At 40.7% G+C, this 21,775-nt stretch overlaps 1 protein-coding gene across 1 annotated transcript; it reads right to left on the minus strand.

The window, feature by feature from the left end:
- Positions 1 to 1,537: 1,537 nt before the first annotated feature.
- Positions 1,538 to 21,006, minus strand: Tslp (thymic stromal lymphopoietin). Its single transcript, XM_087896274.1, has 5 exons — positions 20,913 to 21,006; positions 5,614 to 5,840; positions 4,874 to 4,906; positions 4,160 to 4,297; positions 1,538 to 2,350 (listed from the first exon to the last, which is right to left on the minus strand). Exons 1-5 carry the CDS (start codon positions 21,004 to 21,006, stop codon positions 2,225 to 2,227), a joined length of 618 nt encoding a protein of 205 aa, XP_087752400.1. The 3' UTR covers positions 1,538 to 2,224.
- Positions 21,007 to 21,775: the final 769 nt, after the last annotated feature.

A 21,775-nucleotide genomic window follows, 5' to 3' on the forward strand; every position in this document is an offset into this window, starting at 1 on the left:
TTTTAGTCAGAAAGTCACTGAATTCTGTCCTTTTCTGGACCCACTGGAGTTTTTCTTAGGATGCCCACTTAACACTCTGGGAAAGTCATCTAGAGGAAGGCTTTTGGAAGCTTGCCTGTCCTGATTTAGTTCCAAGCAAAAGAAAACTAACTGACCAACACTGGTCAATTTGTTTAACGCTGTTGATGACTGCTTATTCAGCTCCACTCTGAGCCTCTCTGGATACGGGCTCCATCTTACTTGCTTTTCTATCTGAGTATTCAGCACAAGCCTCAGGCCAGAAGCCTTGGCTCACAGTAGGCACTTTCTTAACTAGTTACTGGATGCTCACAGTAGGCACTTTCCTAACTAGTTACTGGATGCTCACAGTAGATGCTTTCTTAACTAGTTACTGGATGCTCACAGTAGGCACTTCTAACTAGTTACTGGATGCTCACAGTGGGCACTTCCTAGCTAGTTACTGGATGTTCATAGTAGGCACTTCTAACTAGTTACTGGATGCTCACAGTAGGCACTTCTAACTAGTTACTGGATGCTCACAGTAGGCACTTCTAACTAGTTACTGGATGCTCACAGTGGGCATTTCTAACTAGTTACTGGATGCTCACAGTAGGCACTTCTAACTAGTTACTGGATGCTCACAGTAGGCACTTCTAACTAGTTACTGGATGCTCACAGTAGGCACTTCTAACTAGTTACTGGATGCTCACAGTGGGCACTTCCTAGCTAGTTACTGGATGTTCATAGTAGGCACTTCTAACTAGTTACTGGATGCTCACAGTAGGCACTTCTAACTAGTTACTGGATGCTCACAGTAGGCACTTCTAACTAGTTACTGGATGCTCACAGTGGGCATTTCTAACTAGTTACTGGATGCTCACAGTAGGCACTTCTAACTAGTTACTGGATGCTCACAGTAGGCACTTCTAACTAGTTACTGGATGCTCACAGTAGGCACTTCTAACTAGTTACTGGATGCTCACAGTGGGCACTTCTTGAGTTGCTGCTTACTGTTGGCTCCTCTTTGGTGAATAAGACAGGTTTGGGGACATTTGACTTTGTTTTCTTAGATGGCTTAGCTTCAGCACCCAAAACAATCTTCAGGTGGACATCTCTACTTGGCGATGGGACTATGGAATAAGCTGTTTCCATATACCCTTACTTGGCCCGAGCTTGGCCTTTCCCACCCGTGCTCAGAAGACCTGAGGGTGAAGGAAAGCGTACTTTACAACAGGTGCGCTGGAAAGTGTTTAACACCTACTGCTCGCTTTTGTCTCTACCGAGGCAAGGGAAGATCCACGGCAGAAAAGAGTGACCAGCACAAAAGGATGTGAGAAAATGATGCACTCCAATCCTATGTCTAAATATTTTCAGCCATCCATGGAGATCCATGGGAGGGTCGGGAGCAAATAAAAGGAAGCGTGACCAATGGGATATTGGTATGAGCGGATGTGAAGATCTGAACAACAGTGACATCACTTAGAAAAGAATATGTGAAAATTGCTTAACCAATTTAAAAACGCCATTCACAAGAAGGTAACTTGAGAATAATTTTTATTAAGAAATGTATCAGTTACAAAGCAGCATGTATGTTTTAAAAAGTGTTCATGAAATAAATAGAAATACATTATATACAACTTTAAATATAAATCTCATAGCCGCACAAAGGCACTTTAGGATCTGCTCCCATAGCCCCTGTTGTCTGTTGGACACTTCCACAGCTGGATCACAGTGCAGCCACGGCAGTGCCTTTGAAGCTTCAGGAAGCTTCTTTCAGGCTGCTTCACTGTAGCAGTAACTGCTTGGACAACTTCCTTTGCTCTCATTTTCTTCTCAGTAAAATTTTAGTAGAAGAATGTTAGGAGAATCATTACAGACAGAAACAGTCTTGCTTTCAAACAGGGTTTAGATGCTGTCGTTGGTTCCAACTTGTTTCCCACCTTCAATTCCCTTCCCTACTACATTTTAGGCTTGCCCTAGAGTAGGTGTCTGCAGGCGCAGAGGAGAGACCCTGCTCAGGAGGCGGTCATTAACAGTGCAGGCGGTTCCATGGACATTGGAGGGGCCGCGCTCATCTCCCATGAAAGTGACTACACTACACAGTAGTAATTTGCCATAAATAACTTAAGAATCCCTTCTGCAATTAAAGATTAAGCAATAGTGTTCTTTTAAATGTCACACCCTTAGTACTATACCTACTAAAACCACAATATATGTCCATACTCTAAAATGAAAGGTGAGTTTGATATTCTGGAGTTTGAAAGAGAGAAAACCACAGCCACTGTATTTGTGAGGTTTGATTTAGGCAGATGCTTTTGATGTCTTGCTTCATGTCCGGAGTATTGTTTCTCTGTGGAGTAGGAGAAAACACTCAGCATTAGTTTTGCTACCTTTCACAAGCGGTGAGTGAGAGTTTGTTTCTATTTATATCCCTTTCCCAAGAAATCCCCCAAATACTTGTTCACTGTATGATTGCATGTGCTTCTCCAAAGCCCTGCCTCTCTCAGCACCTCCTCCGTAAAGCCTCTGCTAATGGCTCAGAGAGTTCTATCTGAAACTCTTCTGGACTGCAGAGTAGGTGTCATTTCACTTGGCTCACACTGCTGTTGCATCATGGGTATTCCCCCAAACACTGAATACAGAGTTTTATACGTAAGAAACATTAGCTATATATTGCATAATCAAATGAAAGAATAAAATTGCAATTTCATGATCTCTTTGACAAGAAAAGGGCATGAGCTGTCTTTTGTGTCTCTGTAGGTGTAATTCAACAAACTTGGTCTGTTCTTCAAAACCCAAGTTTTCTTGCTCACACGTCCACCCCACTAGATACCCAAAGGCCCACTTTGAAGAGGATGCTTGTTAGGTCTTCAAATGAATTGCTCTGGAGTTGTGACAGACTGAGCCTCCTAGGGATAGAATTTCCTGGGTTATTAAACAGTACTCTTATAGTATTCTTTGGCTTCACCTTTAGGCTGGGAAGATGCTCCCATGAACTCCTCCAGGCTCTCCCCTTTCCACACAAAATCTACAGATTTAATCAGGTCTGTAACCTGGGTTCTGGATCTACTGATAAATTATATTGTGTCTCTCCACAGATTGGTTAGGGTCTCTGTGAAAAGAAGGCAGAGAGCCAAGCAGGCTTCTCATATGGCTGCCTAGTTCTCTTTTTCTGGTGCAAGCTCAACCTAGGTGGCTTCCGCTTCCAGGCTGATTGAACTCTACAGGTTCAGTCTTGAAGCCCTAAAACACAGCAGTCTTCTTTACAATTACATTCGAGTTACAGGCAGCCAAAGTCTACCAAGTTAACAAGTTTACCTGTGTATTTACATGTATATTTGGCTGCACACACACAACATATGTCTATCTTTCTTAAGCATGTCATCATGAAGGCAAATACTCTACTTGCCAAGTGAAGGAAACATTGAGGAACTACTCCTACGTGCCAGGCACTGTTCGAAGCGCTTTCACATGTGCTGACTCATTTAATTCCCATAATAGCCCTGCCTGGGATGCAATAATACCATGCTTACCCTAGGCTAAGTACTTTATCCACATCTCTGCAGCACAAAGTCAGGCAGGCTGCCTTTGGAGTTCCTACTCTTAATTCTCTGCTCATTCCTAACTGACTGCACACCCAAGTACTGTATGAAAGGAGATTGCAATTCCACCCACACGACAGTGAAGTGGATGAAATGGAGTAGGCTCAAGATTGATGTAAATGTTAAGGAAAAATACTTTACTACAAAGTGACTGTGTAGGCAAAGAATGAACAACAACCCTGTAAGGGGCACCCTACCCAGGAATTTTGGAGGCATGGATTGTGTACCCTGGAATTGGGTGTTTGAACTGTCATATTTAAGGAGCCAAGAGGACAATCTGCTAACTTAAGAGGGAGGCTCACTGATCACACCTTAAAACACCGACTTAGATTTAGAACCAAAATTCAAGCCAAAGAACAACAACAGTATAGTAGAGGTGGACTATGTTTGGATGTCTCTGTTAAGTTCGACAGACCACCCGGCTCATTTGCTCCCGAAAAGATGAAATCAGAGTTTAAAAAAAAAAAAAAAAATCATTGCACTTAAAGCCCCAGGTTAAGTCAGGGATCCTTTCTCTCCATTCATTGCAAAGTTAGCATCTGATGCTTTGGGCTTACCTGAGTTTCATTGTAGCCTGGGCAATGTTTAGTGAGGGTCCCTTTCGTTTTCAACGCGAATGTTTTCTCGGGGAGTGACGGGCAGCCAGGGATAGGATTGAGAGTATGGTATTCGATTTTCGTGAGACAGTCTGTCTGCTCACACGCGGCAGAGTTCAAGGAGCAAAGAAAATGCCAGAAATTAAAAACTGAATGAAAAGGGGCAGAAAGGGAGAGGAACGGAAGACACAACGGAAGTGTCTGGAATCAGAACCCAGAGTCTGGATTGAGAGAGGAAAATGGAATCAACCCACAGGAGGGAGGGGCCTGGCAAGAGTAGCCGAGAGCGCCTACTGGAAGGGTTTCCTCCCCAGTTGGCTCCGCCCAGCCTCCAAGGAGGTTGTCAAGAGGCAGCGCTGACAGTAGATGCCCCGGGACCCGGGGAGGAATTTCGACTTCGTTCCTCCGGGTTTCCCATTGGCCTTTCTTCCCGGGACAGAAACGGGTTCCTACTGCAATCTTACTCGGCCAACGGGGGCTTTCTGCTTCTAAACCGAGAAGTGGCGTCCTAGACTGGCTGGAGCCTCTCTCTGGCAGCCCAGATGTCTCCTATCGGCTCAGCAGCCAGCAGCATCTCCTGGAGCTCAGCAGCAGCCTGGGGCTCTTCCCCAATACCCTTCCCGGATGCCCGCCACCCCAGGGAAAGCCAGCACTGTCGACCACTTTACTTACCACGTTTTCACAGAGCTCGATTTGGTCGAACAGGCTCTGGAAGAAAGAATTAGGAAAAAGATCTGAGTCGGAGGGAAAAAACGTTCCCTCGCCCTTTGCTTCCAGGTTTCCAGGGCTCTCTGAAAGTAATTTCAACCCAGTGACTTGACCCTATGTGATGAAACATTTAGTTTTCTGCTTTTGCTAGCTTTCAGAGGGAGCCCTAGTCCCACCCAAGCAGGCATACCTGCACCTAGCCCTTACTAGCCATTTCCAACTAAGGACCATTCTTTAAATGTCTACAACGGCTTTATAATCATTCATACTTGCCACTCACTCACACTATACCTAAGAGTGTGGATTATAGAGAAATAGTTACTACTACATATTTTAAAAATTAAAGTGTCCCACATCTCATTACAGTATCCTGTAAGATCTAGAACACCAGAAAGCTTTAAAACGCAGCTCCATGTCTTAGCTACCCCAACTCCTGAGTTCTTATCTCAAGATTTCCCCTTTATAGCAAGGAGTAGACCCAGATCCATAACCATTACCAGCCTCTGCTCACTCCATAAAAGCAATGCAGATACTCATTTTATATGCCAAGATATTTAAAATCCTACTTCTAAGAAATTTTGGGATAGTTTTTCTAAATTATTTTCCTTTCCTTGAAAGTTGAACTGTGGCTCGTAAGTATATTTACTTTCTTTTCCTTCATGAGAATATGTATATATACTTCAAAAAAAAAAAGTCTCTTCACTTACCCCGTTCAAATATTCACTCAGGTCAGGGAAAATTGTTTCAGAATATATATCTGAAATCTCCTTGAAGTTACAATTAGAAAAGTTGTAAGTGAACACGAGCCCTACAACTTGCAAGATGAAGAGGTCCCTGAGAAGAACTGAAAAGACACATAGTAAGGAAATGTTCACCGAAACCCAGCTCCAACTCCAGCTCACAGGGAGCTTTCCCCTCCAAGCGTGGAGACCCTCTAGACCTGCAAGGACTGTGTTCAGGCATCAGCCCTCCCCTCTCCTCCCCAGGCCATACAAGGTCCATATTCACCCATGCTGCTGCTGAAGCTGGAGTCTCCCTGATGCCCCAGTGCTTTCTGACTCCGTATATATAACACCTAAACGCCTACGGGCTCTTTTCTTCTAGGCCAATGATTTTCTTTGATGTCATTCTTTCTTTATAGAATTCTAAATTGATGATGTAAAAGAAAAGAAATAGGACTAGCCAAATCTATGGAAGTTTAATATTAGCAAAATCATCAGGAATTTCCCTCACCTCTCTCTCTCTCTCTCTCTCTCTCTCTCTCTCTCTCTCTCTCTCTCCCCCTCTCTCTCCTCTTTGCCCTAAACACTTGTTACATGCTTGGATATGTTTTTAGGGATGGACACCCTCTCATTTTGGCATCTTTCTCCTACTGGGCAGTATGACTGATCCTTTCTGCTTGGGGAAAAACACCTTCTGCCACCCACAGTCACTCTAAGGGATTGTGACTGATACTTTGCCATCCTGTACACCCCAAATATCTTCTTTGCTGAGTCTGAGTTGGTGCTTTCCCCCTTCAAGGCTACTGAGGAACTCGGTGTTTGTGCATGATGCATTTTTGAGAAGGAATGCGGTCTCGGGCTAAAATAATTTTTACTGAAGGCATTGAACCGGCATGGGGGGGGGGGGTTGTGGCCAAAATAGTGGGAACAGGAACAATGAAAAACTGAATTGTATGACAAAAGGTCCAATGAGTCTCAACTTCAAAAACTTCAGGGCCAACACCTACGTTTGGTAAAGAAAAGTAGTTGTGGTAGGGGTAGGCATTTCGTGTACTGGGGGCTCCTCTAATTTAAAAGTGTAAAGATTTTCTAAAAGCATAAAGTCAAGCATCCAGCTCCATTATCTAGACGTTTGTGGAGTGGAGATGCCGCACTAGAGTAGTGGAGTCTCATAAGCGTGCACAGAGAGGTCTGGTCTAAGCTATAAGCTGCTGGGGACCTGTCCAGCATGTTAGCCTCCTGGAGTACGCACAGCTTCTGACCCGCCCGATCTGAGGCAGCTCAGACTCCCTGCCTCCTCATCCCCCCTCCCCCACCCCGCCTCAACCAGCCTGAGAAATTTGGGGTGGCCTCAGGTGTGCGTCCTAGCACCAATGGCAGGGATGGAGATAGGGTCTAGACGGCGGGCTCAGATTTGTACTTCAAACCCTTGTAGATCCAGGAAAGGGAGTACAAGACAGGAGCAGCCAAGTGAGTCAGGGAGAGCGCCTGAGAGGATGTCTAGCAGCTTCCTGATTGGAGCAGCGCCAGTACCGGGAGCAGGGAGTGAAGACCGAAATCGCCCCAGCTGCTGAGATGAACCCCTACTCTGCTGGAGTTCATCCGGCTGCCCCAGGCCCTCCTAGCACTCAGTTCAAACCCCCCCCCCCCCTTCTTGCGTGTCGGAGCCTGCATCAATCTGGTCCTTGGGAAGTTCCTAGGAGTCATCGCTCAGAGAGATAAAGTTGGGTGCTCCACGTGAGCCCCTTCAAATGTCACAGACCACGCTGAGCCAGGGAAGGAGCACAGGGATTGGTAAATAATGCGGGAAAAGCACAGACTGTAGCCAGAGGTGAACTTTTCCCAGAAGGTCTTCAACAGCTGGACCAGTACAGCTGGACCCAGTTCTCTGGCATTTAGGGTTAGGACTAGGAATAAAAGATTGCAGTGGTAGCAGGAGGGGGGTGAGAAAGTATCTACTTCAAGTACAGCCTTCAAGATGGACTTTTCTGGATCACTGCAAGCTTTAGACTTGTTATGATAACATGCCTGGAACGTGGCATCATATACTCTCCCCCCCCCCCTTCCCATCGCTACTTCTTGCAGTGATGTGGGAAGATGCCAAAGCCTGATTCATCTGGTGTGACATCAGACGTGATTCTGATCAGTAGCTAGATATTGCACAGGCAGAAGATCCTGATGTGGTCACTGAATTGGGATAGTTCCAAGGGACAAAGAAAAGGAAATGGTGGCAGATTTTGCCATCCCGGCTTACTTGCCTTGCCCTGTAGGGAACCAGCTTCTTTCCTGGTAGTCAGTGTAGTCTTTCAGGTCACTTCAGTTTTGTTGCTTTCCTTCTCAAAGCTTTTAGACAGATTCATTTGCTTCAGGGCCCAGGAGTGATTGCTGATGGGGGCAAGAATGGCAAACAGTAACCTGTTTTTCCCGATGAGGTTTGACTTGCATTTCCTTGGGGGTGTACCCAGCCTACCTGCCATCTTTTGTTACTCGTTTCAAACATGTGTCTACAGTCTATGTACATCTAGGTAGATCTGAGGAAGGCATGGTGCCTCCTTCAGGGATTTTGGAAGGTGTCTCCTTGCTAAGTACATCGCCTATATATTTGTCCCTGTGGTCTCTAGTTTCCTTACTGGTAATCATGTGACACCTTAGGCCATTTCAATTATACTGACTTTCTCCCCTCAAACCTTTTTGGTAGGCTCATGGTTACTTTGAGATTTTCATCCATCTCTCCTGTGTTGGCTCCAAGCTCTTTCTAGATGCCTCCATTTTTCCACGCTTCCCTCAAATAGTATTCTAAGATCATAGACTCTGAACATTTCCTGACCTTGCCTCTTCCAAACCTTTGCGATGGGATTCTGATCACGGAGATGCAACATTAGGCATTTTTAGGAAAACAACTCTCAGTTGCGCTAACACAGACCGAGTTTCAGAAGAACTGAGTCCAGAACCTAGTGAGATAGAACCCTTTTAGGATTTTTGCGCCTTTGTCTCCCATACATGGTATCTCATCATTTCATTCATTATATTAAACCCATAGGGTGGGATTCTAACATGAAGGGAGGAGAAGGAAGAGATTTTAGGAGAGTTGTGGTGGAGGGTCATGTATACTCCGGGGCGAGGGGAGCAAGAGAGATGTCACAGACACCCAAGGACACAGATCAACCTGTGCAGCTGTTCTTTGTTCCCCATTGACTTGCAGGACTCCTACCGTAATCTCACAGGCTGGAGCTGTACAGCGCTCACTCAATTTTACATTTCTCCTACCTATGTATTACCCCAGTACCTTTGAAGCTGTATTTATTTGAGCTTCTATTTTACAGTGATTAATTGTAACTTGTTGTTACAATTGTAACAAATTGTAATTTGTTATGATGTAAACAAAACATCATATTTTGTTTGCTTTCCAACTTTCTTTCTCTCTCTCTCTCTCTCTCTCTCTCTCTCTCTCTCTCTCTCTCTCTCCCTCTCTCTCTCTCTCCTCTGAGATTCTTAAATCAGGGCATGGTTTGTAATACTGATTTATTCAGTATTCATTTACTCTGTTGGGAAAATTAGAAATTACTATAACAATGTCAAAGCTAAACAAACAAGAAAGCAAGCAGGTAAAACAAAACAGGAACAAAATAAGACAAAACCAAAAAAAACTATGGTAAAAATGGGATCAAGGAATGAGGACATGAGAGCAGACACAGAAAGGGCATAGAACGATCACTATTAAGAATTTGGAAAAAAAACCAACTGAGATAAAAGGAATAATTGAGGTTTCAAACCACTGAGACACAGGGCAGACGGTAGCAGTTTCTACAGCTTACTCATGCATTAGGGGAAGCTGAGTTTTCTTAGACCTGTAGCTATCGCCAAAGCCACCACGGGAATGTTTCCTACTCAAAGGAGCTGGCTACACAGATTTCTTTGGTTGGCTCATTGGTGCCACCTTCTCAGAATCTACTTAAGCCTACCTGGGGCAACCACCACGCCAGGGCATCTCTGTGGAAATTCCTGTTGGCTGGAGAGCTTCCCGGCTTTATCTTATTCCGTGTATTTAAATGCTGAAGGTCTGAACAGTATGTGCAGTGTGGGAAATCCTGGGTTGGATTAAGACTCGGGCATCTTGCACTTGGTAGGAAATAGGAGTGAGATCATTGGAAGATCTGTGTGACTACTCAGGGGGTTTAGCAACCAATATTCTCACCCATGGGCTAGGCCTGAAGATGATCCGTGGCCTAACCATACTTTCTCCTGCTCTCACTGAGAAAATATTCACTCGCTTCCTCAATACACTAATAATTTCATATACTAATAATGGTTCTCATTCTTTGCTTTGCTTATTCTTTCTCTTCTTCCTTTTCAAAAACATATATTTAACACAACGTCTCACTCTGTAGCCCAGGCTGGCCTCAAGCTTGTGGCCATTCTCCTGCTGAAGCCTCCAGAGTACGGGGATGATAGAAGTGAACTACCATACCTGATTTTCTTCCTCTTTCCAAATTTATTTCTTTACCCCACCTCTTCAGTTTGTTCAGAATTTCATTTTTCTTTTCTCTCATCTTTCTTCGCTTTTTTTCATAAATCTCTCTCTCTTTTTTTCTTTTTTCAAGTGTGTCTTGCCTAGGCTGGCCTCAAACTGCTGAGCTCCTTGCCCCAAATGTCACTATACGTAGCTTGTCCAGTATATTTAAAGTAGTTCAGTTTTCACACAAAACTCTGTTTAAGTTTGGAAAGTAGAGACAAATTTTTATGGAAAGTCTGCTTTGTTTTTCCATAAGTGTCTTTCAACCATTTGAGATTCTTCTGTTGAGAACTCTGTTTAGATCTGTACACCATTTTTAAATTGGGTTATTTGGTATTTTGATATCTAGTTTTTTGAGTTCTTTCTATATTTTGGAGATCAGTCCTCTGTATGATGTGGGATTGGTGAAGATCTTTTCCCATTCAGTAGGTGGCCATTTTGTCTTGTTGACCGTGTCCTTTGCTTTACAGAAACCTCTCAGTCTCAGGAGGTCCCATTTATTAATTGTTGATCTCAGTGTCTGTGCTACTGGTGTTATATTTAGGAAGTGGTCTCCTATGCCCATGCATTCACAGCTACTTCCTACTTTTTCTTCTATGAGGCTCAGTGTGGCTGGATTTATATTGAGGTCTTTAATTTATTTGGACTTGAGTTTTGTGCATGGAGATAGATATGAATCTATTTTCATTCTTCTACATGCAAACGTCCAGTTAGACCAGCACCACTTAGTGAAGATGCCAATTTTCTATTGTATAATTTTAGCTTCTTTGTCAAAAATCATGTGTTCATTGGTGTGTGGATTAATATCAGAGTCTTTGATTTGATTCCATTGGTCCACCTGTCTGTTTTTATGCCAATACCAAGCTGTTTTCATTACTGTAGCTCTATAATAGAGTTTGATGTCAGGGATGGTGGTGCCTCTGTAAGTTTCTTTATTGTACAGGATTGTTTTGATTACCCTGGGTTTTTCATTTTTCCATATGTAGTTGAGTATTGTTCTTTTGAGAACTGTGAAGAATTGTTTTTGGATTTTGATGGAAATTGCATTGAATCTATAGATTGCCTTTGGTAGGATTGCCATTTTTATTATGTTTATCCTATTTATTCAAGAGCATGGGATATCTTTCTATTTTCTGATATCTTCTTCAATTTCTTTCTTCAAACACTTAAAGTTCTTGTCATACAGGTCTTTAACTTTTTTGATTAGTGTTACCTCAATATACTTTATGTTATTTGTGGTTATTGTAAATGGTAATGTTTTCCTGATTCCTTTATCAGCAAGGCACAGTTATTGAGCCTTTTCATCTTGCTCTGACAAGCTCTGTAATTAACTATTCCATCATTTCGTCTTTTTTGATCTAGGGTTGCTAACAGCTTCATATTGTTTCCCATTGGTGTCCTGCATTATCCCAACAGTTACAGTTTGGCTGTGTCAGAAACATTGGCCCAGAGTAATTTATTAATGACTCTTCCTTTTATTTTCAAAAGTGGAGCAATTTATATGATAAATTAAGTAGTTATTGTTTATTTCTTTTCTTATACCCTTTGTACATAGTTGATTTATTAAATCATACTGCAGTTTTTAAGGTGGAATGTGCTCTTTGTTTCCCATGGGCCCCCGACTAAGTCAGTTAACTGCAGTAGTGACCAATGTGTCATAATATGAAGTCTGTTTTCCCACTATTGGTATCTACTTTGTGATACCATCGTTCTATAACCATTGCAAAGGAGACAGTGGTTCTTAATCTAGTAATCTAATATCTAGAATCTGTGTCCTTATTCTGAACGGTGAAAGATAAGTTATAAGAAAGTCTGCAATTTTCCATTTTTAAGTGAACTTTTTTCATAGTTGACAACAATTGTCAGGATTTGCGAGAAAATCATGAAGCTACTAGACTCTATTGTATAATTTCTTCACAATTTCGTCCTATTTTATGCACAAACATCATTAGATAGTGGCTGTTAGGAGAGTTGGGTAGCTGGCAGCTTCTTTCACATGCGATGTGCTTCAGTCTCTCCAAGAATCTCCCCTGAATACTACCCACAGTGGCTTGTGCTCTGAGTTAAGCAACCACTTTAAGAATTTCCTCTTTCAGATAGAATATATCCTTAATAATTCTGTGTGTGTGTGTGTGTGTGTGTGTCCTTAAAGTTCATTCTGGTTGGCTAGATCCCAGGGAGGGTCTCTGAGAAAGTTAATTATCCCTCTGAATTTGATGTATAAAACTTGCTGGAATGTCGCATATACATGAAAAATGTCTAAGTACATATGTGTACATAATATCTTTAGAAAGAAATGTAAAGACATTTTAAGCTGTATTTTGAACATTTATTTTTATTAATTTTTGAAAGTATACAAAATGATGGGTCTCATTTAATCATTTTCATATATTTATTTCATAATATATTGGATATCTAAAAATTTACATGTATGAATAGAGATGATAAACATCCACTAAATGCTGATCCAACATTTGAGTTTCCATTCAGATGTATTGCTATAAGAAATAAAATATCTAACATGGAACAATGTCAAGGATAAAATGTTATTTGAAGTAGAACCGGAATAGCATATAACAATGTAACCCTCTGATGAGGCTTGAGAGTGAAATGCCCACCATGTTTTTTTCTATTTAAACACTGGAACCCTTCTGTACTGCTTCTTTTTTTGTTGTTTGTTTGTTTTTTGTTTTTTTAAATTTTGTGGGCTTTTTTTAGATGGTTTTCTTTGTGTAGCTCTAGATGTCCTGGAACTAGCTCTGTACACCAGGCTGACTTTGAACTCACACCCATTTGCCTCTGCTTCCCAAGTGCTGAGATTAAAGGCAGGAGTCATTGCTGCTGACATGTTTTATTTTTAAAGATTGATTTTATTCTTAATCATGTGTATTTGTGTCTCTCTGTGTGCACATGTGCACATGAGTACAGTTACCCAACAATGTCAGAGAGAGAGACAGAGAGAGAGAGAGAGAGAGAGAGAGAGAGAGAGAGAGAGAGAGAGAGAGAGAGTTCTTTGGAGCTAGAGTTACCCAAGTGGTGGATACTGGAACATGAACTCAGGTCCTATGCAAGAGAAATACGTACTGTTTTCTTTACAAGAGTCTTACTATGTACCCACGGCTGTCCTGGAACAAACTATGTAGATAAGATTAGCCCAAATTCATAAAATTCTGCTTGCTTCTGCCTTTGCTTCCATTTGTGGAGAAAGGTGAATGCCATCACGCCAAGGCAGAATATATACTCTTACTCTCTAAGCCATTTCTCTAGTGTTCCTGTGGTGATGCTTTGACACATTGTGAAACCTTGGGGAGGTGGGCCTACCTGAAGGAAGGGTCACTAGGAATAGGACTTGAGGCTTATAATCAACCTCTGGATCAGGCCCAGTTTCTGCTTCCAGATCATGCCGCCACCACGGACAGAGCCCCAAGGACATGTTCCTTGGCCATGAAACTGTGAGCTAAAGTAAATAATTCTTCTCCAAATTGCTTATCAGATATTGGCTGTAGCAAAAAAAAAAAAACAAAACCAAAAACAATAATCTAACACATCCTATGCATGAAAAGAGTATATAAATAGGCACAGGCAAAATGTAGTCATATGTGCACACACATACATATAATATATATCATGTCTTGAGAAGAATGAAAAATGGAAGGCATATGCTGTGATTTCAGCCTTTGGGAATCTGACTCTGAAGGATCATGCCTCAGAAACTTTGCTAGATTCTGCCTAACAAAAACACAACAACAGAAGAACCAAAGAACATCAAGAGAAAAGTACAGTCAATTGGGTTAAAGTTTCCTGTCTTGAAAATTATTTAATTTTGATATTCAAAACAATGTTTCAGTAAACAATCTTGTTCACTTATCATCTAGCACATTTTTCCAGATATAAAGTATCTGTAAGATGAATTTCTAAAACTAAAATGCCTAGATTAATGACATATTCATATGTAACTGAGATACACATTATCTGTTTATCTATCATTTATCTATCTATCTATCCATCTATCATCTATCTATTTATCTATCATCTATCTGTCTATCTATCTGTGTATCTATCTATCTATTTATCTGTCATCTATCAATTTATGTATCCATCTATGTATCTATGTATCTATCTATCTATCATCTATCAATCTATTTATGTATCTATCTATGTATCTATCTATGTATCTATCTATGTATCTATGTATCTATGTATCTATCTATCTATCTATCTATCTATCTATCTATCTATCTATCTATCTATCATCTACCCATACATATACTAGTAAAACAGTCTTGTACAATTCCCTGTTGTTGAAGGAAGTTATCAAAATTATCGATTTTTATTTTTATTTATTCATTGCTAAAATAGTAGACAAAATTAGTGAACTATTTCAAGGTTGTTTCACTTTCATTTTATTTTATTATAAGCAGTCTGTTTTTAGTTAGCTACTTTAGAGTTTAGAGTAAATGTCTTGAGTTTATGTGTGCCTAAGTGTTGTTTGTATTTACTGTTCTGTGAGCATCTGCTCAATTGCTTTGCTGATGTGTAGTCTAAAAGGTTGTTGACAACTAGGGAAACTGTCCTTCTGAGTCAGGTGACTTACAGGTACTCTCGTAAGTTTCTGGTGATTTCTTTTTAATGCTGCTTATGTAAATTTTTACCAATACAGATTTTTTTTAATTCTAGTAAAATTCACCATTTCTTTTCTTCTTCTCTTAAGAGTGTCTTTGTGCATTCTAGACAACCTGACTGGAAGAAGTAGACATATTATGTTATGCGGTATCAGGATATATTTTTCTTTATTAATTTAGTCACAACATTTTTTGAAAAGCATTTCCTTTTACTTATGATACTTTTTCTGATGAAATTTGTGGCTAAAAACACTGAAAAATTTGAGTTAACAAGATGTCTCAGTGGGAAAAGTGCTGAGTGTGCAGTTCTGACAATCTGAACTTGACCCTGAGAACCTACAGTGGCAGGAGGGAACAACTCCTGAAAGTTGTCTTCTGTCTGCTCCCACAATGCACACACACACACACACACACACACACACACACACACACACACACCACACAAATACATACACGCATATAAATATTTGATAAAGGTGGAAGTGGAGGCATGCAAGAATCTTTGAGCTAGAGGCCAGTCTGGTCTATACAGTGAGTTCCAGAACAGCCAGGGTTACACAGAGAGACCCTGTCTTAAAAACAAAACAAATAATAAAAAAGGAAACATGGTAAGACCGTGACAGAGTTGATCTAATTGCTGTTTTCCACTTTTTAAATTTGGCTTTTAGAATTTCTTTTCTCAGATTCACTTTTCATCCCCAGCAACGAGCTTGAGATGTTGCTTGGTTCCTGTGTTTCCTCTCTTCTCCGACTTCATTCTTTTAATTTTTTTTTTCATTTCAAACACTTGCTGGTGATGTGCTTTCACTTACAGGCAAACATGACATGACTGTCATGTGGGTAAGAGGAGGAGAAGCTTGGGTTGGATAAGGATTAGTTGGGGTTGTATGTCACCCTACACCATCTTCATATTCCAGCCTAATGCGGAGCACACCACAATGTCAGCACACTGGATATGCGTTGTCTTACGGATGTGATTTTCTCCTTTTTCTCGACTTCTTGTCTCAACTACTTTGTCACTCTCCCTATGGTTATCTGATTAGTCATCCTTTCTCTACTCTGCCTGTCATTTCCTCTCATGAAGTCTAAACACTGACTCCTTATGACAAGTTATTACCAAAATTGGTGATCTCCCTAAACTCAGGCTTTGTTTATGTATAATGTATTAATTTTAAAATCAAGTTTCCAAATATTGCTCTTACATGGCCCCAAGTTCACACTACACCAAGCCATTTTACCTCTGTGCTTACTTTTAATTATTTCAACTCTACCTCCACTCGTTTGCTTTGCTTTTGGTACCATATCTGCTTTGAACTTCGCTGCTCTCCTAGACCAACGCTTGCTTTGCCATCCTGATAGTGGCCTTCATTTTATTTTCACTGCTGTTTTGTAACAAGTAAACACATAGCATTAGTAGCAAAATATTAATGTAGTACCTGTTGGAATGTTAGTAACAATTACATCTTGGTCACGGTAGATAGACTCTAGCTCAGATACTTTGCCTTCCTCAAATCAGCAAGCTGTTATGAAGTAGCTGTCCAAGTTTGCATTATCCTGAGTCTACTAGTAGAGTATATTTAAGTTTACTTTAATTTCTTTGTCCACCTTGACAAACACCTTGGCAAAAGCAACTCACGGAAGCTTATGTCAATTTATAGCTTAAAATACAGTTCTTTGTGCCATGACAACAGAAGACTGAAGCAGCTTGTCATGTAATATCCATAATCAGGGATTAGAGATGGATGAATCAATGCTTACTCAGTTCACTCTCTCCTCTTTTAGACAGTTCAAGACTCATGCCTAGGGAAAGGTGTTGTCCAGTTACAGTGTGAGTTTTCCCACTTCAGTTAACCTGATCAAGCTAACCTCCTACAAGTACGCCCAGAGGTAAAATTAGTTTCTACAGTTTTATGTGGAGGACTGTCTCCTCAGTGATCTCAGTTTCTGACAAGTTGAGTAAACAGTCTTTTAGAAGTACGTACAGAATATATGGTGGAGTGGTGGAAATACCGATATCAGTATATTTTGAAGGACACAGAAGACAGGAGCAACAGTATGACTTTAAATTATTCATTACAAACAATTTTTATGGCTGTGGAATGGTAGAATTGGAGGACTTAATTTATTTGTTTCATGGGCATACTGAGATCCTACACAACTCGGTACAAAACATTAGAAAACACTGGTTTTAAGAGATACTTATTTTTTCATGATTTCTAATTTTCAGTATGACTCACTTAAATATTATTTTATGATACCATGTTTGGATATTGAAGATCACTAACTGTCCTCCAAAACTTCTTTCTTCTTTAGCTAATAGAACTGTGGCTATTGAGTCATTCTTCAACTGTGCCTGCCATCACAAACAGTGACATATTACCTTTATAGGGCAAGCAGGATAAACTTTCCAGCCCCAAACCAAGGAAGACTGTAAAATACATCCATGATATCTTGTAAGGTACATCTCATTTAGAAAACCACTATCTCTAGCTTTACCTTTTTCAAGTCTTATGAACTGGAATCAGTCAGTCAGTCAAGATATCTAAGGGAGCGACCAGCCGTGTAACTGCTCCTCTTAGCTTTCGCTTTGCTCCCTCTTAATAGCGCTTTCTCGGCTTTTTTCTGAATGATACTGCTTCTTACAAAACATTTCACAAGAGACATTATGAAAATATGCTCTGAGCAATATTTTAAATGATGTTCAGAATGGCCAATTGTTTGTATCTAAACCTGTGAATATCAGTCCTGAGGTCGCAGACTAGTGTTATATGACTTCAGAACATGGATAACTAAAATACAAATACAGAGAGTATATCTCATGGATTCTACCTGGTTTGACTTGTTCTCATTGAGGATGATCTTTTTTAAAAAAAGTAGGGAAACAGTACACTTGAGAGCAGTAGATTCTGTCACCTGGTAGCCCCTCCTTAGAGCTTTTCTGGGAGGGTCCGGTGATGATGAGAGCAAGGAGAGGCTTCAAGGGACTTTCTTGGACTTTTCTTAGTCCAGCGCCCTGTGCACATTTTAAGAAACCTTTTTCCTTTGTATCAAGTTTTTTTTAACCTGAAAATAAATAAATGTGGGTCCAGAAAGACAGCTCATTGGTTACAAGTACTGGTTGCTTGTGGTGGTCTGAATGAGAATGGCCACTAAAGGTGCATAGGTTTGAATACTTGGTTACAAGTTGGTGGAACTGTTTGTGAAGGATTAGGATATTTGACCTTGTTGGAGGAGGCGTGTCACTTGGGGAAAACTTGGGGGTTTCAATATAAGCTCTCTACTACAGCTCCAGTGCCATGCCCTTCTGCCTGATGCCATGGTTTCTGCCATGATGGTCTTGGCTTCCCCCTTGAAACTGCAGTGCACCAATAAACTCTTTTTTAAGTTGCCTTGGTCATAGTATGCTGCAGGAAGGTGTATAGCTAACAACTACCCGCCTACTGGGGCATGGCCTAATAGACTATTTAAATGGATACTGAAGCACATCCAGTGCTCTTCCTCTCTGCCTTTCCCCCTAGACCCCGGTTTTGCTGGTTTGGTTTGTTTGGATCTCATCTTTATCCATTGTTCATGCAGAGAATCCTGATTGTAAGTTTTATCTATTAATAAATACCTGCATATTTCTTAGTTCTGAGCTAGTTTGGGATTCGTTTTATTAAGCACCAGATCTCTCTGCATTCAATAGTATCTTAGCACAACAGTAGAAAAGTGACCAAGACACTGCTCTTCCAGAAGACTTAAGTTCAATTCCCATCACCTGTAATTCCAGTTCCAGGAGATCTGAGGTCTTTTGCTAGTCTCTGCAGGCAGCAAGCAAACATGTGGCATACAGATATACATATAGGTAAAACACTCACATATATAAAAGAAAATAAAAAATATAACAGAATTTTCAAAACATATTTGACATTCTAATTGTTTTTATATATTCTTTTCTCACCACTGTGAAGATGGACCGGAGAAAGGGAACAACATTAAAATATATTGTCAAGCTGGGCAGTGGTGGCACACGCCTTTAATCCCAGGACTTGGGAGGCAGAGGCAGGCAGATCTCTGTGAGGCCAGCCTGGTCTACAAGAGCTAGTTCCAGGACAGGCACCAAAGCTACAGAGAAACCCTGTCTTGAAACTTCCTCCCTGCAAAAAAATACACACACACACACACACACACACACACACATATACATACACACACACACACACACACACACACACACACACACACACACACACATATATATATATATATAGTCTTAGCCAGGCAGTGGTGGTGCGGTGTGGGACAATTGTATTCTGTCAATTGTGTTTTAAATAAATGCTGATTGACCAGTAGCCAGGCAGGAAGTATAGGTGGGACAACCAGACAGGAAGTAGAGGTGGGACAATGAGAACAGGAGTATTCTGGGAAGGAGGAAGCCCATTACTCCCCAGTTCTATCCAGACACCAAAGAAGCAAGATGTGACCTACCCTGCTGAAAAAGGTACTGAGTCATGTGGCTAACATAAATAAGAATAATGGGTTAATATAAGTTATAAGAGCTAATAAGAAACCTGAGCTAATGGGCCAATCAGTTTATAACTTATGGAGACTTCTGTGTGATTTTGTTTGGGGCTTACTGGCTGTGAAAACTGGGCAGGGCAGAAACCCCAACAAGCAGGCCCTCATGTTACAATGGTACACAACTCTAATTCCAGTACTCAGGAGACAGAGGTAAGTGGATCTCTGTGAGTTGGAGGCCAGCCTTTTCTACAGAGTAAATTCCAAAACAGCCAGGGCAACACAGACAAAACCTTGCCTCAAAAATGGAAAGAAAAAAGAAATAAAAATAATGAAAAAAGCATTGTCTTGTTTTTATTATTAATCAGTTGTTTCACCTATAAATATTTAGTGGTTTATTGAAATTAACCAATTACCCATAGGTTATTTAGGCCAAGGTGATTAGATAGAGAGATAGAGCATGTGTGGAGCTGCTCTATGTTTATCTACCATATGTTTATGTATTTTCATCTTCATGATCATCTATCTTTTTATTTTTTTGCATTTATTTTTTATTTTATTTTATATATTTTTTATTAAAAATTTACACCTCCTCTCATTTCCCTCCTCCTCCCCTCACTCCTTCTCCCCCTCCCTCTCCAGTCCAAAGAGCAGTCAGGGTTCCCTGCCCTGTGGGAAGTCCCAGGTCCTCCCCCCTCCATCCAGGTCTAGGAAGGTGAGCTTCCAAACAGACTAGGCTTCCACAAAGCCAGTACATGCAGTAGAATCAACATTTTCTATGTCCTAGGTTCTGTAAGTACCTTAGAATATTAGCTTAATATTACAATAATGACGTGAAGTAGAAACTCCTACATACTTATATTACAGGCGTGAAATGGAATCACAGTGAGGAGAAGTTGTTCTACAAAAGTCACTGACAGAAGAACTAGGGGAAGAGCAAGTAGGTCTGCAGATGGTAATAGACAAGCAATATCCATTGCTTCCCATCCTGGCTCTTTTCAGATTAAGCACAAAGCATTGGCCATAATAAGCAAGCACTCTACTACTAAGTCACATACCAAGTCCATCAGCCTCATTCCTCAAAACATATATGTAACATATGTGCACACAAACATGTCTTAGAATAAAATAACACAAGAATGTATCTTGTTGTTATGTGGTGTCAGACACTGTGTTATAATTATAATACACACATTATACATTTTATAATTCAGAACCACTTTACGAGGCCAAACTATTAGTTTTCCCACAGCTGGCCATTTCCTGGCTACAAATATGTCAGAATAATCATAAGATTGAATCTATTAATATTATTTTTCAAGGTTAGAAGAATGAATGTTTAGTCTGCCTAGGCTACTTTCTAAGGTCATAGAGACCACAGATGATGGTACTGTGACTTGCAATAAGGTTTATCTGACTTCAGACTGCATGATTTGAACTAAAATGCTATTCTGTTTCTGTTCCATGAACTTTCATTGTGTGGCTGTATATTCTGACCCTGTGTTTCCTGTGCCCAGTGTGTTTGCCCATGCTTGTAAATGACACTCCTTGCTGTTGCTCTTTGCCATTAAGACCACTCCAACACCTTTCTGATTATCAATCCCCTTGTGCACTGGCACCATTATGTACTTTTTAGAAGCACATAACCTCACCTATCCCTATTCTCAGTACTATGGAGTCAGAGCCCTCATTTTGGTAGATTGTCTGGTCAAAGACCAGGTGATTCATGATCATGATCATGATCATGGTCATCATCATCATCTCTGTAATTTAGACTGATTTTTCAGTGCTGCTGGTGTGGAGAGCTGGCTAAGTGAAAAGACAGAGTGGGCAAGGGGGATCTGTTCTCCCAAATAGGTTAATTATTATACATTCAGATCTGTAGGACACATAGGAAGAATTTTGTAGCATGTTTGGAAAATTTTGTGCTAGGACGCTGGCTTAAAGAGAGAAATGAGATTATAAGGTTTTGTTTTAGTGGACAATCTTATGACTTCTTAGTTTAACTCTATATCAAATTGACCTATTTGCTCTGACCCAATCAAAATGCACCCCTCCTGAAAATGCTAGCCAAACTCTTACTGTATATTTTAAAGAATAACATACTTAAAAATGTGTAAATAAAGAGCTTACTCTAATCTAGGGGAATTTACTTGGTTCTGATTCACATCCTATTAACTGAAGGAAAAGGCCGTTACCCGTGCTGATAACATACTCACAGGAAGAAGTGTTTTGAATTAGGTAGAATATGAATCAGTCCCAGGAAAATCCCAGGAGCTAGAAACCAGAGCTCTGAAAGGACCCAGTTATTATTTCATTCTGACAGAACAAGTTCAAAAACTAATAAAAAAAAGGCCAGAGTTAAAAGAAATCTGCTGAAGTGATGGATCAGACCCATACAGCCTATGATATAACATAGACCCTCACCCCCACACACTCCTGCAAATTGCTAATTCAGAGGAAGGAGAGGACAATAAGTAAACTGGTCATCTACTTTGCCTCTGGCTAGATTAGG

Source organism: Myodes glareolus, chromosome 13, assembly GCF_982192425.1.
Source record: "Myodes glareolus chromosome 13, mMyoGla1.1, whole genome shotgun sequence".
NCBI classification, from domain to species: domain Eukaryota; kingdom Metazoa; phylum Chordata; class Mammalia; order Rodentia; family Cricetidae; genus Myodes; species Myodes glareolus.